We start from the raw sequence: 14,173 nt of genomic DNA, 5'->3' as shown, positions 1-14,173 counted from the left end.
ATATTCTACTTCATACCTGTCATTGCTCCTTTAACATCATTTGGAAAACGTCTATTCCTGAAGTAGACATCATGGCTGACATTGTGGCTGCTGGTTTTTGTTCCCCTTCTTCAAAAATCTCCTGGAGCAGGTCACACTATTTTCTGTCATTCTGTCCCAGTACTGACCAAAGAGAGAAGCTAAATCTTCTTTCTTTTTCCTTGTATGTTCAGAATCTTTAGTTCCCACTATTGTAGCAACCAATTTCTAAAATCATAAAAGTCTCAAATTTCTGTTATGCCTTAAAGTAGGGTAAATAATTTAGCTTCCATGAGGGTGCTAAATTTATATAAATTTATAATTTTTATAAATTTATATAATTATTTCTAAAATCTTACACCAAAAGTCTTAATATTCAAAATGTGTCCAGTCCTTTAATATCGTTACAACTATTTTGAATTAAAGTCTTGGTTAGCTTTTTGCAAGTTTTCAAATTCTTTAATTTCTTAAGCTTTTAGTTAATTTTTCTTTTGTTCTGCAGTGAAGTTAGGTACTTTTAAAGAACTCTATTAGCCTTAAGATAGTTAAATGGGTAATTTCTGAACGTGATAGAAACTGAAGTTAGCAAAGCCAACATCATTTGAAAGGCTCTGCTATGGTTGACTGAAGAGCGTGATGCCTTCCCTTCATCTCCTGGTGCTCAAAACTGTGGGAAACCCCTATCCTGCTGTCTCCACACAGGGAACAACTTTCTGGAGCACAAGTGGACAACCTCCCATCTTCTCCTGATCCAGAGAGTCTTTGTGTGTCTGCTCAGAGTCTTTGCTCTGCTCTGCTCCCCTCCTTCAGAGGCATGTTAGCATGCTATTCCTCATCCAGAAGGCCCCAGATCCTTGGAGAGTTTCTGTTCATCCCCCCTCTTTTTTATCTTAGTTTGCTTTAAACCTTAATATGGTTTATTTTGATATGGCTAGATTTATAAAATATTAATTGAAGATTATTAGCTTCAATTCAAGATTGTTTGGGGTAGCAGACTTTCGAGGAGAAAGAAAGGAGAAAGAAGTATTATATCTCTATTAGTTACAATTTTGGATTTCAATGTTACTGAGCGTAAGATTATTTGACTTTTTCATCCAGAATTTAATATTACATTAGGGGGAAAAATCATTGCTGATTTGAAGTATTTGTTATACAATAAAGGTTTGGTTCTTGAGCTAATTATATAGGATTAAGCTCTCCATTGTATTGTTACTTAGTGTTATGTGTACATGTTAATAAAGGGGGGGAAATAGGCAAACAAAGCAAATTTAACAATTCTTGGAGTTTTAACACCTTCCAAAAAGAGGCACCTGGATGGGAGCACCAGAGGCTAAGCAGCCGAGGGAGGCCATGGGGCACTCCGTAGGGACAAAGTACAGCTGGCAAGGTAAACATTCCCAGAGATGCAGCATGGAGGGGAAGACACCCCCACAAAGGTCAAGCGCAGCACTGGTGGGAGAGACAGAGTGTGTCCTAAGACCCTGTGCCCCTGCCTCCTCCCTCACCAGCCAGGCAAGGCTGACATCAAGGGGCAGACAAGAACTCCCCAGCTGTCTTCCCAAGTGGCTGTGTTTGCAGGGCATGCTAGGCCCAAAGAACAGGGGTGCCCTAGGAGGGGAACTGTAGCCTAGCAAACCTGGCAGGGCCCAAGAAGTGCACGGCTGCTGCACGGGGTGTGTGCACAGTACAGTGAGACAAGGGGGGCCCGGGAGGCAGGCAGGCAGGCGACTTACCTGGATACTGCTGGTCTCACTGTGGTCCCAGAGCTTCCTGGTCTTCTTCTGTTTCTCTAAAATGCAACAGGACAGACACAGCCATGGATCAGTTCGAGAAGGCCTGGGGGGCCCCAAACCCTGATCTGGGGAGTTTGATTGCAGGGACGGTAGCACTAGAAGCTCCCTTGAGCTGTAAGCCCCCAACCACTGGTGATCAGAAGCTGCACTGGGGGGCAGCATGAAGATGCCGGAGGTCGCTGGCTCTTTCAAGAGTTGGCCCCACAAGCCCTGGACTCTGCTGTGGCTCTGCCAGCAGCCCATCCGCTCTGCGCAGCTGCAGAGGATTCTGCTTGCTTGGCTTCCGTTGGGGGCGGAACCACCAACAGGTAAATGTTTCATCTAAAGCAAATCTCTTTGTGTGTGTGTGTGTGTGTGTGTGTGTGCAGGGGCATGCATGTGCAACACTCACAGAACCTCCCCAATCTAAACCTAAAAAACTGTGTTGTGAGGCATTTCTCTCCACCGGTTCTCATCTAGCTGGATGAGAGACAATGTTTATTTTGAGCATTATTTCAAAGGAGGAAAAAGAATTCCAGGTACATTCTCATGGGTGAAGCTCTTGCCTTTCCTTAGTTAGAAGGAATGGTAGGTATGTCCTGTTTTCCATTGCACAATCCCCACTCGGGGGCAGACCCTGCAGACAGTCTGCCTGGGTTCTCCCACTTGAATTAAAATCCACAGGAACAGCCCTCTGAGGAAAAGTGACAGAGAAAACACCCCTAGTAGGAGCTCCACTCCGCTCCCTCTAGAAACAAAGTCAGCTCAAAACTATGTACTCCATTTTGGCACCACTCAATTTCAAAGCAAGTTTGGGCAGCTCACAATGTGAAATAAAATGCAGAAGAGAATAAAAATACAGTAAGTGAAGTCAGAAATAGGAATTAGCAGAATGGTAATCCAATTCACAACAAGTACCTATAAATATGAAGAACACATCTAAGAGAGGGGGATCCACCCACCCTACCCAAGGCCTGGGACACAACCAGGTCTTTAAGGCTTTCCAGAAGGCCATCCGGATCTCAGTTCAGGTGTTCCCAACAACCCCAGCCACTTGGTCCTGAGCCTGGCTGGTCTGGGTGTGAAAAACTGAATTAGCAGCATCCCAAATTGAGGACACCTGGACCCCCAAAGTAAATGACCTCGCCCAGCAGTTTCATGCTGAGGTTGAGTAAGAGGGGAGACACCAAAGCAGAGACCTAGGAAGGTGGCCTATCCCTCCACATCCACACAGACGGCAGCAAGGCTGGGAGGAAGGAAGGAAGAGCCACTGCAATCTGGCGAGCTCTGCACTCCCAGCCCCTGGAGCTGGTCCAGGTATTGACAGGCACTGAAAAATCAAGGAGCCTGGGGAGGGGCGCATCCCTGCTTCTCCTGGTTCCTGGTTCCTACAAGGAAGATCAAGGCCGTCTCTCTGATGAATCCTGGCCTGAAATCCAACTGAAATGGATCCTCTACAGCAGTGATTCCCAAACTGTGAGCCGCGGCTCCCCAGGGAGCCGCGCTATCGTCATGGGGGCGCCGCGGAATATCTGCGCCCGCTGGGTCCGGCGCTGATGCGCCATTTCTGGGGCGTCTGGTGCGCATGCGCAGTTGCAGGTCGGATTTCCGGGGAGCCGCGGGCGCGTCTGGTGCGCATGCGCAGTTGCAGGTCGGATTTCCGGGGGAGCCGCGGGCGAAAAAGATTGGGAACCTCTGCTCTACAGCCAAGTCACCTTCTCAACAACCTTCCCTAAAAAGGAAGTTTGGACGGTAGGTATCTAAAACAGTCCAGAGGCATCTCTTGAGGAGAGAATTCATCACCACCTCCTTGAAGACAGAAGAAGGCATTCTCCTGTCTCAAAAAGAGGCCAACACTACCACACAGGCCCAACAACTGGTCAACTTCCTGGCCACCAACAACCAAGAGGCTCCTGGGCCCCTCAAGCAGGTGGCTGAATTAAGAGCAGAGAGAGCTTCTCCCCTTCCTCAGAGTCACTGACACAGACTCACCCAGGTCATTCCACCAGAACAAGCCCTTTACAACTCAGTTGGATACACCCGGTTGGAATCCCACTCAGGGGGTATCAATGGCTCTCCATGCAAAGCCCTAGACAGCTTACATCTCAAATTAGGACCTTCTGCTTCCCTCAAAACCCACCATTGTGTGGCTTCCTCCCTCGGTGCCATCACAACATCACCCTGTGATTCCACTTAGGGAAGGCAGAACCATTTCAGAGTTGAAGGAAGAATGACCCCTTCGTGACCTCTTCATCTCCTCCGTCATTTCCCAAATTGCACCAAATTACATGGCCTAATTTAGCCCTTGGAGCATCTGCCCTCCCCCACCCTTTTTTCTCTCTCATTTCATTCCATGTGCATTTACATGTTGGGAGGAAAAATATTTGCCTAGTTGTATATGAAACTTGCATGCTGCATTTGTACTGTAAAAAGGTATTATTTTTACTAATCCCATGAATTTTATCCCAAGAGATCAGTGAAATTTTTGAACTGGGAAGCCAAGAGTTGGCTACACATTTCCCACAATGGCATGTTCAGACTCTCAAATTAAACCAAATTATCCTGGGACTGCTTAATTTGGGGGGATTCTGGCATTCATAACAGGAGATATTCCAAGGTTTCACAAAGGAATGTTGAAATTTGTGAGTTTTCAGAATCTCCTGCTTGAGTTCTGCCGAGTGATGCTGCCGGAGTCTCACATGATTTAAAGCCCTTTTTAAACTGCAAAGGGGCAATCATGAGATGGGCCTGAAAAGCCACCGAAGAAAACTGCAATTCGAATCTCCTCAAGGACTGAATTAAAAGGAAGGAGATTCCAGCTCGATTTTCGGAGGAATTTTCTGGCTGGAGACAGAGCTGGGTTCCCCGGCTGCTGCAGGCCCAGCTGTTGGGGCAGCTTAATAGATTCCTGCACTGAACCTGATTGACCCGAAAGGGACATCTGAGTCCACAAACTTCGTGTTCTTTGTTCACAAATTCAAATATGGATGCACTGACAGCAGCTGAGTTTTCAGCACACCTTTTCTCAATCTTGTGTCAACCGGGACTCTCCATCCCATTGCACATCTTGAGGGCATCAGGCTGGGAGAGGCTGGCCAGCACTACGTACAAAGCTGCTGGCTTTGAGATGGGAAGCTAAGCAAGGAATATTGTCACATCAGTGTGGGACGAGACCTACAGACCAGCAAGCAGCTCCAAAGTCAACCCCCACAAAGCCTCGCCAGCCCCTCCTGGCCCCCAAGCAGTCAGCCTACCTAGGTTCTGCAAGGACTTGAGTCCCGCCTGGGCCTGGACGTGCAGCTCCTCCAGATGTGGGGCACGACTGCTGGGGAAGAACACATTGTCCGGCTGGTCTTCTAAAGCCTTGTACTGGACACTCAGCCGCTTCTCCTCGTTCTCCGCCTTGGCAGCAGCACCTGGGAACACAGAGGGGAGAAGAAGAGCCCTCAGACTGAGCAGGCAAGCGAGGGTCCATTTCCCCCTACACACACACACACACACACACAGAGCAGCAGCAGCAAACGGAAGGCAGAAAATCTCCACAGCCCCAACCCTTTCCTGATCTGATGGGCAGCAACCCTGCAGAAGGGTGGCAGAAGGGGAGGCCCTTCCCATCAAGTGCTGCCCGATTTTTAGCTGACGAGTCCAGGCCCAGAACTGCAAGTGCCCCCCACCCCCACGCAAACCCCTCCTAGACTGAGGAAGGGTCCAATTCTTTTCAGAAGAGCCTCTTTGCTTTCACTCAAGGAGTATCACCAGGTTGTTGCAATCATCCTGGAGAGCAGGATGGGGTGTTCGTTTCTCTTTAGCACAGTTGTCCTTTTGTAAACCAGGACTAGCAGCCATCGCTGACAAGGCAAGGGGCACGTACTGTTATTAACCATGAGGCAACCATTTTCCTGAAGTCGGTGTCTTCCAGATGTGGTAGACTGCACTAAATGCCATTATTATGATCCAACGTCTCTGGAGATACAACTGGGCAAGGATGATCTGTATAATGGTTCGCAAAGGCTGTCCCAATCTTTATACTGTCGCCAGTTCACAGTAATCAACAACTGCCAGTCCCCCACTGTGTGGCTTAACATCTTTTGATGCTTGAAAATGCATCTGTTACGAGAGATTTTAATTATTGTGGATCCTACCAACTTCCCTTGAATGCAGGGAGCTTACGGCACTATTGAACTATGCAGCATAAGCTTCACAGCTCCACCCAAAAGAACTTTGATTAAATCAAGCAAGGTTTACGCTGCACACAAATAGGCCTCTTGATACAGTTGGACTTATTTTTCATAGATTTATTATGGTTTATGTCTGTCCATGTAGGACTGTGTTTCTCAACCTTGGCAATGCTACAATGTGTGAATTGAAAACTGCCAGAATTCTCCAACCTGCCTGAGCTCCAACCTTAAAATACCTAGGATGCGGGGAGCTGAAGCCCACATACTCTATGTTGGATGGGGAATTCTGGGAAAGTTATCTAATATGGACAAGAAATTGGATGAAATAAGCGCAGAAATTGTGACTATCCAAAAGGATTTAAAGGATACTCAACAAGTTTCAGCAGAAAACAAGCAGAAAGTGGAAGGTTTGGAGGGTGAGATGCGGGCAGTGCAGAAAAGAGAGAGGCGACAGGCAATGCTGTGCTTGGACTACAGATGGATAAAATGTCTTATTTCCTTAGGTTTCAAAATTTGGAAGAAGTGGACCAAGAAGACTTGAGAGATGTTGTGACTAAATTGTTGGGAGAATTTCTTGGGAGAGGTGTTGATTTCATGAATTGGGATGTGGATCGAGTTTATAGAGTTAATTCGCAATATGCACGCATGCAGTTCCCAGAGAGGTTCATGTCAAATTTGTGAGAAGAGAGACGAGAGATGAAATTCTTAGAAAACATAGGAGTGGGGCACTGATTTACAGGGGCAGGGAGATAGCCATTCTGAGGCAGATTCCCAGACAGGTACGTGAAAAAAGAAAGAAATATTATTTTTTGTCAAGCAAATTGTACCAGAAGGGAGTGGGCTTCAGATGGCTGATGCCAGAGGGATTGATGATTTTCCGGGAGGGCATTACGAAAAAATCAGTACAATTGCGGAGGCTACGGCCTATGTGGAGGAACACAAAGCCTTCCTGGAATCAGATGACCCAGGAATTGAAGAAGGGAGGTTATAGATCATGGGGCTGAGCGGCTGCGCTGTTGCGCCGTGGAGTTGGGTCAGGCTGAACCCAGAGTTCTGAGATCCAAAACTAGGAAGTGATAAAGATATTTGGGATTGTGTTGGTTTTCCTTATTCTCTTTTGTACGATATTCTGTTTATTCTTGACTCTTCTTTATTACGTATTTAAAATTTGCAAACTTAGCTACTTCGTGTCACCTGCTTGCCTTATGGCTGTTGTATGTGTTAAAAAATTTGAGTAAAATTCTTATTTTAGATAAGAAAAATGAAAATTTACCATACCTGATATGTATTTGTATAAACCTTTTTTGACTAATAAAAACTTTTTGAATAATAAAAAAAAGAAAACTGCCAGAATTCTCCAACCTGCCTGAGCTCCAACCTTAAAATACCTAGGATGCGGGGAGCTGAAGCCCACATACTCTATGCTGGATGGGGAATTCTGGGAGTCCAAGTCCACATATCTTTAGTGGACTTTAGTGGAGAAGCCAGATTGCAAGTCAACCAAGCAGAGGTCGCCCGACCAGCCCTGCCTCACTTCAAAGGCCCCCCCGTCTCTTTTCCTTCCACCCCTCAGCGACGGGCTAAGGCTGCTCCCATTCGCAGTCTCCATTTTTAAAGCCTATGCAAGGAAGAGGTGAAAGAGCCCAGAGCAGAGTCACATGGCTGATACCACAACTATTGCAGCACCTGGCACACACCAACCTGGCAATCCAGCTTAAAGGGCAGCATTTTTTTTATTGTGGATTTACCAATTACAGAACCCAGCCACTCCCAAAACGGAAAGGGGGGAGCAGTGTTGGGGCAGAAGGCGAGTCTGAGCAAAATCGGATCCGTTTTACTTGCGCACCTTCATTTTCAAACAGAAACCATTAGCTCCAACAGGGGCAGAGTCACTCACTGGCCGAGACTGCCACACGATCTATGCAGGATTTCATTTGGGGGTTTTGTCCTGGGAATGCTCCAGGCGGCAGCTGGAGGCACACAACACACTTACTCTGGTTACTGAATCAATATATCCTCCAGACCAGGGGTAGTCAACCTTTTTATACCTACCGTCCACTTTTGTATCTCTGTTAGTAGTAAAATTTTCTAACCGCCCACTGGTTCGGGGGGAGATGCGCGAGCTATTCTGGGACGAGGCTCTTTTGTTTGCGGTCGCACTATAGTGCCATTTAGTTTCACTTAGGTAACGTGAACTAAACTTATGCGTGGGCGATACAAATAATATATTTTCAGAAATTTAAATTGTCACGGGGAATTTTATGAAAACCCTAATGAAAATGTTTTTAAATAATGCTATGAATTTTTTTAAAAAAGTCAATTAAATTAAAAAAAAAGGAAAGTGCTTCAGTATTGGACAAAACCCCTACCGTCCACCATGAAAGCTGGAACGCCCAACAGTGGGCGGTAGGGACCAGGTTGACTACCACTGCTCCAGACCTACTCCGTACATCAATCCTAACCCAATCAAATGAGCAAGCTTCACACAACATGCCAAGCTATGAAAGACCAGTGTTAAAACTTAGGCTAACCTAGGGCACCCGACCTTTAACTTGGCTGCGCAGCCCCAAATTCTGAGCTCCAGCATTGCTCTCCCACTGGTGCTTGAGCTGTGGACAAACAAACTTCCTTCTGGCATAGCAAGGTGACCGTGTCCAAAGGCATCCTCTCGATTTGGACCAGGCAGAAGCTAACATCTGTTTATTTAAGCCATTTCTTCTGGGGGGATCTGGAGATATAAATGCACCTCTTTGCCACAGGCCTAAGTATTTACGGGGTCTCTCTAGGTGGAGGCCCTAACATATAAGCAGCCCTGTACTAACACTAAACTGAAGGCCAATGGATGATATAACCCCCCGGGAAATTAACTGGCTCTGTGTTGCCAAATCTTAAGACAACATCTCTAGCTCTTTGCTACTTCATAGGCAAATAGGCCCCCTCCCCAGGATGAAATCCAGCAGGTTCTGGAGAACAGGTAGCGGAAATTTTGAGTAGTTTGGAGCAGGGGTCTCCAACCTTGGTCCCTTTAAGACTTGTGGACTTGCTGGCTGAGGGACTCTGGGAGTTGAAGTCCACAAGTCTTAAAAGGGACCAAGGTTGGAGACCCCTGGTTTGGAGAACCGGCAAATGCCACCTCTGGCTGGCCCCAGAGTGGGGTGGGAATGGACACTTTGCAGGATCCTTCCCCTGCCACACCCACCAAGCCACGGCCACAGTCAGGCCTCCCCAGTCGGGTATAAATCAGCACCTGCTGGGAAACTAAATGTTGCTCTGGCTGAAGCTAGCAGAATTATGACCGCTAAGATCTACCACCTAGCTGGCATTGCCCTGCCTGCTGCTGTTCACAGCATAGAGAGAGAGATACTCAAGTCATCAATATCTAGACAACGCCCTCTCTATGGCCCACAACCAGCTCACATCAGGGACTCAAATCCAGGAAAAGCTTCTTTCGGTTAACAGAAGACTTTGAAGAATTTGGAAGCCGAGCGGACCGATGGAAAGCTGCAAAGATCCAACACTGGAGAAACCGACAGAGGGGCTGGCAGTCGGGGCTGACCAAAGCTGGGAAGTATGGAAATCATTGCACAGGCTGTGCATGGGTACAAGAAGCTCCAGAGATGCTCTGAACAAATGGGGCTATCCGGTGGCTTGTGGCCCTTCTGATTGTGGTGACATGCAGAAGACAACACGTATGTATACCTGTCCTTTGTGTCCCAATCAGCGTCTGCTTGAGGAGCTCATGGCAGCATGACAGAACACAATTAATGTCGCTAGTTGCTGGGCAAGATCTGTTTAACTTGTACATATTTTAATCTTGCATTTTGTATTTTGAATTTTATGTCATATAATATGCCTTACGTTAATTGTGATGCTTCTGATAGAAACAAACAAATAATGCATCACTCAGTGAAGTTAGAACGATGGTTGATCTACTGACTCCACAGCTGGAGGCACCTCTAAAAATAAACCAGTGATCAACTGCTGACACCATGCATGGCAGAAAGCAGCAGCCCCCTCCCCCCCTCGCTCCCCTCCCCAGGCAAGATGGGTCTGGCTATATAAATTATTACATAATACATGAATCTGTATCTGATCTGCAGCAAGAGACGGCTGATGTAGATTGTTTATCAAGATCCAAATTAGCCGTTCTTTTCATGAAAGTACAAGCAAGCGGATCATGTATCCTCTCCCTGGGATTGTTTCCATTTCTATATTATTTTCTATATTGCCTTTTTCTTGCAAAAACAAATCAAATTTAATACTGCAATGTTGTACGCGTATTTCTTGTGACTCGCTTTGATGCAATCAAATAAAGCACCTGGGGAGGGAAGCCAAAAACCAGACCTGCACTCCCCCACTCTCTGCACGAGGCCGATCGGTCCATTTGATACTGAAGATGTCACCCTATGATTAGGTAAATTGAGTTCCCTGATGAAGGATCCGAAATAAAGACTAGAAATCCAGCTGAAATGGAAAGAGACCCAAAGGAGGAGAACCACGGACTAAAACAATGGGCTGTCTTGAAGCCCAAGAAATTCCTTTGGCATTTAGGCACTGTGCCATCACACACCCAGACCTCCAAGGAATTACCAACCTGTTTTTGCCACCCACCTAGCTCTTAATAGCTGTTTACATGTTATTTAAAACACAGCCTCCTTTTCAATCTGTTTTTTTAGGACTGCTTAGACAATGGATCCCCTTGGCCAGGGTGAGATTTCACAAACCTCTCATTGTCTCCCCTGGAGTGGATGACAAGGCTGGGAGCTTCAACCTGCAAGCGTTGGCTGCGCCACAGTAAAGTAGACCGGGGCCATCTTTGAGGTTGTGGTTGTTCAGCCTTGTGTCTGATTCCTTGCAACCCCATGGAGTACAGCAGGCCACTGCCTCCACTGCCCCCCCCCGCCCTGCCCCGCTTCTTGGGCACAACCAATCATGGCTTTGCAAAGAGGTCCTGGTGTCTGGGAATTCTGGGGGCCAATTGGAACAATCTGCTGAGGGGCCCAAAGGCAATAAGGACACAGGTGAATGGCCGATCCCCTTATCAGCATCACCTACTCTGACCCCAAACCTCTCCTAAACTTTGTTCAGCTGGAGATGCCGAAGATCTGATCTCAAGTCTTTCCACTAGGTAAGTCTGGAGCCACAGGAATGCACTCAGCCTCTGGCAGGGCAGGTGGTCCTCAGCCTACAACCATTTGTCTAGCGCTCATTTGATATCCGCGGGTTATGGAAAAAAGTGATCTACGACCAGTCCTTGCACTTATGACTGTTGCAGTATCCCCGTGGTCACGTGATCCCCATTTGTGACCTTTCCAGCCAGCTTCCAATACGCCAAGTCAATGGTGGAAGCCTCATTCACTTAACAATTGCAGTGATTCACTTAACAATGGGTGGTAAAATTGGGTGCGACTCACTTACTTGCTTAGCAATGGAAATGTTAGTCCCAATTCTGGTTGTAAGTGAAGGACTCCCCATGTAAGGTAGACTGCTTCTGAGCACAAAGCCAGGAAAAGCAGCTCCCCAGCCCTGTTCATGCGTACACTTGCAAGGCTAGCAATTGAGACAACTTAAATGTCTTTGAGGAGGGGAGCGTCAATTGTAAAGCCCAGAAATCATGTACTTCTTGGGCTGCATTGGTTTGCGGACCTTTTTCCCAAAAAAGCAAATTAGATTTAGATCGCAGCCACCAACAAGAATTGTTTAGAGCTATGATACGGATGCACCCTGTCTGTCCCCAGAAGATCAGTAGAAGCCCCTGCCTGTCTGAACCCCAGGAAGGTCATCTCCCCCAAGGCTGCCAAGTGCTGATTTGGCATTCACTTGGTTTCCATCGCTCTCCTCTTCCCTCTCCACAATCTGGTTCTCCTTTTACAAAATCAATATGAATGGAGTCTCCCTTCCCTCGTTTCTCCTTCTTCTTAGGATAAACAGCCTGGAGCCAAGCAAAGCAAGCAAACCTTCCCCCCCTCCCCCCCCATCCCACGCCCTCCTTCTGTCAAGGCAATTTGGGAATCAGGGGGACCCTCACCCTTCACAGAAGACAAAACAGCACTATTTGGGGTATAGAATTTACAATGTATTATTCAGCCTCCTCCAACCTGAAACCCTTCAGATGGATTGGACTACAATTCACATCGCTGAGAGGCACTTGGTACAAACCACCATCATCTGAAAATGACAAAACATGCATCACAATGTGATGACACAACGCCACCTTTGGTACTTAATATCCTGGTTGGACACAAGTAGATACTTGTATTTTGCATGGCAATATTGCAATACACACCACAACCTGCCTCCCCGCCTGCCCCAGTTGGTGGTGGTGGGGAGGGCAATGACAGGGGTGAAATGCTACTGGATCAGACCGGATTGGGCGAATAGATAGCGGAGATTGGGGCTGGTTCACCGAACCAGGAGCAATGGCTGGCTGGCCACCCCCTGAACCGGTCCACGGCCTGCAGTCCTGCCATGCTTGCCTGCCTTCCACACTGCCTCCCCAGTGGTCCCGCACACCCGTTCGCCTTCCCCTCCATCTCGGGTGCCTGCATCCAACCCATGACGGGGGACACGCTGCTTCCGGGCCAGGCCGCCCTCCCGCCTTCCCGGAGTATTTCTTCATTCTCCCACAGCAGCTGCTGCTCAGACCAGGTGTGTGTGTTCGTGTGTGTTTGAGAGAGAGAGAGAAGAAAGAAAGAAAGAGAGAGAGAGAGAGAGAGAGAGAAAGGAAGGAAGGAAGGAAGGAAGGAAGGAAGAAAGGGTGGGTGACATGAGTGATGTCATGTTGGCCACGCCCACCCTGTCACACGACCACCAAGCCACGCCCACAGAACTGGTGGCAAAAAAAATTAGATTGCCTCCTATTTGGCAGTGGGAGTTTAGCCAAGGCATCAATCTTTGGAATTGATGGAAATCAAATAGCAGAAGAATTTTGTACTCTCTCTGACTGCAACTTCTTAGACAGCAGCGACAGGAAGACCCCTTTCCCACCTAGGGAATCCAATCCCAGGGCTTGGGCAGCACCCTGGTCACCATTGCAGCCACTCTGCACTGGCAACCTTTGGAGAAGGGCCAACTGGGTCCAACACCCGGTGGAAAGTCCGCTAGGATCAGCCCCTTCCTGGCTAATTCTGAAGTCCATGCAGGGGGTTCCTCTCAGGCCGAACTCAAAGTTCCAATTACCACAACACCAAAGTCCATCTGGCACTGCCTTGAGAAGCCCACTCTACCCATCCTCCTGTTATTTTGAGAAGATCTTTCAAGGGCCACTTGTGAAATTCATGGGACTTGGATCTTCTGCCCAAGCGACAGGACCCCCTTCTCATACGCCAGAAGATTTTTTATTGGTCTTGTTTCATCAGCCACCCACCTCTATGTAAATGGGGTGAGGGGGAAATGTTTGTTTTAGCTGGTGGTGGGATACAACATTTATGGTTTTTCATAGTTGTATACAATCTCAGAATTACATGATTGGGGCAGTTAACAAATATGTTAAATAAAGCAATTCCTTCCTTCACACTTTACTTCTTTCAATACATAAATGCATGGAGCTGTATTTAACTAATTATGGAATGAAAAACCATGCAATTAACCATGACTTCTTTCAGGATGATGTGGCACCAACTGCTGAAACGACTTATCAAGGGGACTGAGCTGACAGAGGTGGGGGTGGGGGTTATGCAAGGTTGGATGTCTAAAATAAAATTTTGTATCTTAAAGGTAAATCCAACACAGAATTTAACTGAGTTTGCAAAACATTTCCTGGAAAGAGTTCATACATGGATTTATATCACCTCCAAAATTTGGGTTTCTCTTTATGTACATTTTAATGTGTATATAAATATGTACATAAATATGTTCTATGTTCTACATTTTTATATTTCAAATTTAGAAGATTATTAAAATCAGGAGTGACTTCTGGTAGTATGAATAGAATGCATGGCAGTTTAGAATTATAGTTTACAATCTTTTTAGGTTTTTTTACTAAATATTGTTACAATCCATTAATGAAATTCTGAAAAACTAAAAAGAATTACGATTAACAAGGCTACCACCTTCACCAGTTCTATACTCATACCCAGCTGAGTAGGCTGACCTTGAAAAGCTCAGGCCGCCAAAAATCCCCAGACTGCAAAGTTAAAACCCATCCCAAAGGGCAGCAATGGGAAACCACCGTCGCTGCCATTAAATCTACGGTGGCCAAGCGAA

General features: G+C 46.8%; 1 protein-coding gene across 4 annotated transcripts in view; it reads right to left on the bottom strand.

Annotated features, from left to right (window-relative positions):
• KIAA1522 (KIAA1522 ortholog) overlaps nucleotides 1-14,173 on the bottom strand; it is a 72,988-nt gene that overhangs the window by 17,329 nt on the left and 41,486 nt on the right. For all 4 annotated transcript variants that reach the window (XM_058195440.1, XM_058195441.1, XM_058195442.1 and 1 more), the window contains exons 2-3: nucleotides 5,045-5,206; nucleotides 1,752-1,807 (exon numbers count right to left, since the gene is read on the bottom strand). In XM_058195440.1, the coding sequence (XP_058051423.1) occupies nucleotides 1,752-1,807; nucleotides 5,045-5,206 (218 nt within the window). The remainder of the gene's footprint in view (nucleotides 1-1,751; nucleotides 1,808-5,044; nucleotides 5,207-14,173) is intronic.

The sequence above is a fragment of the Ahaetulla prasina genome, chromosome 10, assembly GCF_028640845.1.
Source record: "Ahaetulla prasina isolate Xishuangbanna chromosome 10, ASM2864084v1, whole genome shotgun sequence".
Classification (NCBI taxonomy): domain Eukaryota; kingdom Metazoa; phylum Chordata; class Lepidosauria; order Squamata; family Colubridae; genus Ahaetulla; species Ahaetulla prasina.
Note: the sequence above shows the minus strand (reverse complement) of the source record. Positions and strands in the feature narration are given on the sequence as shown.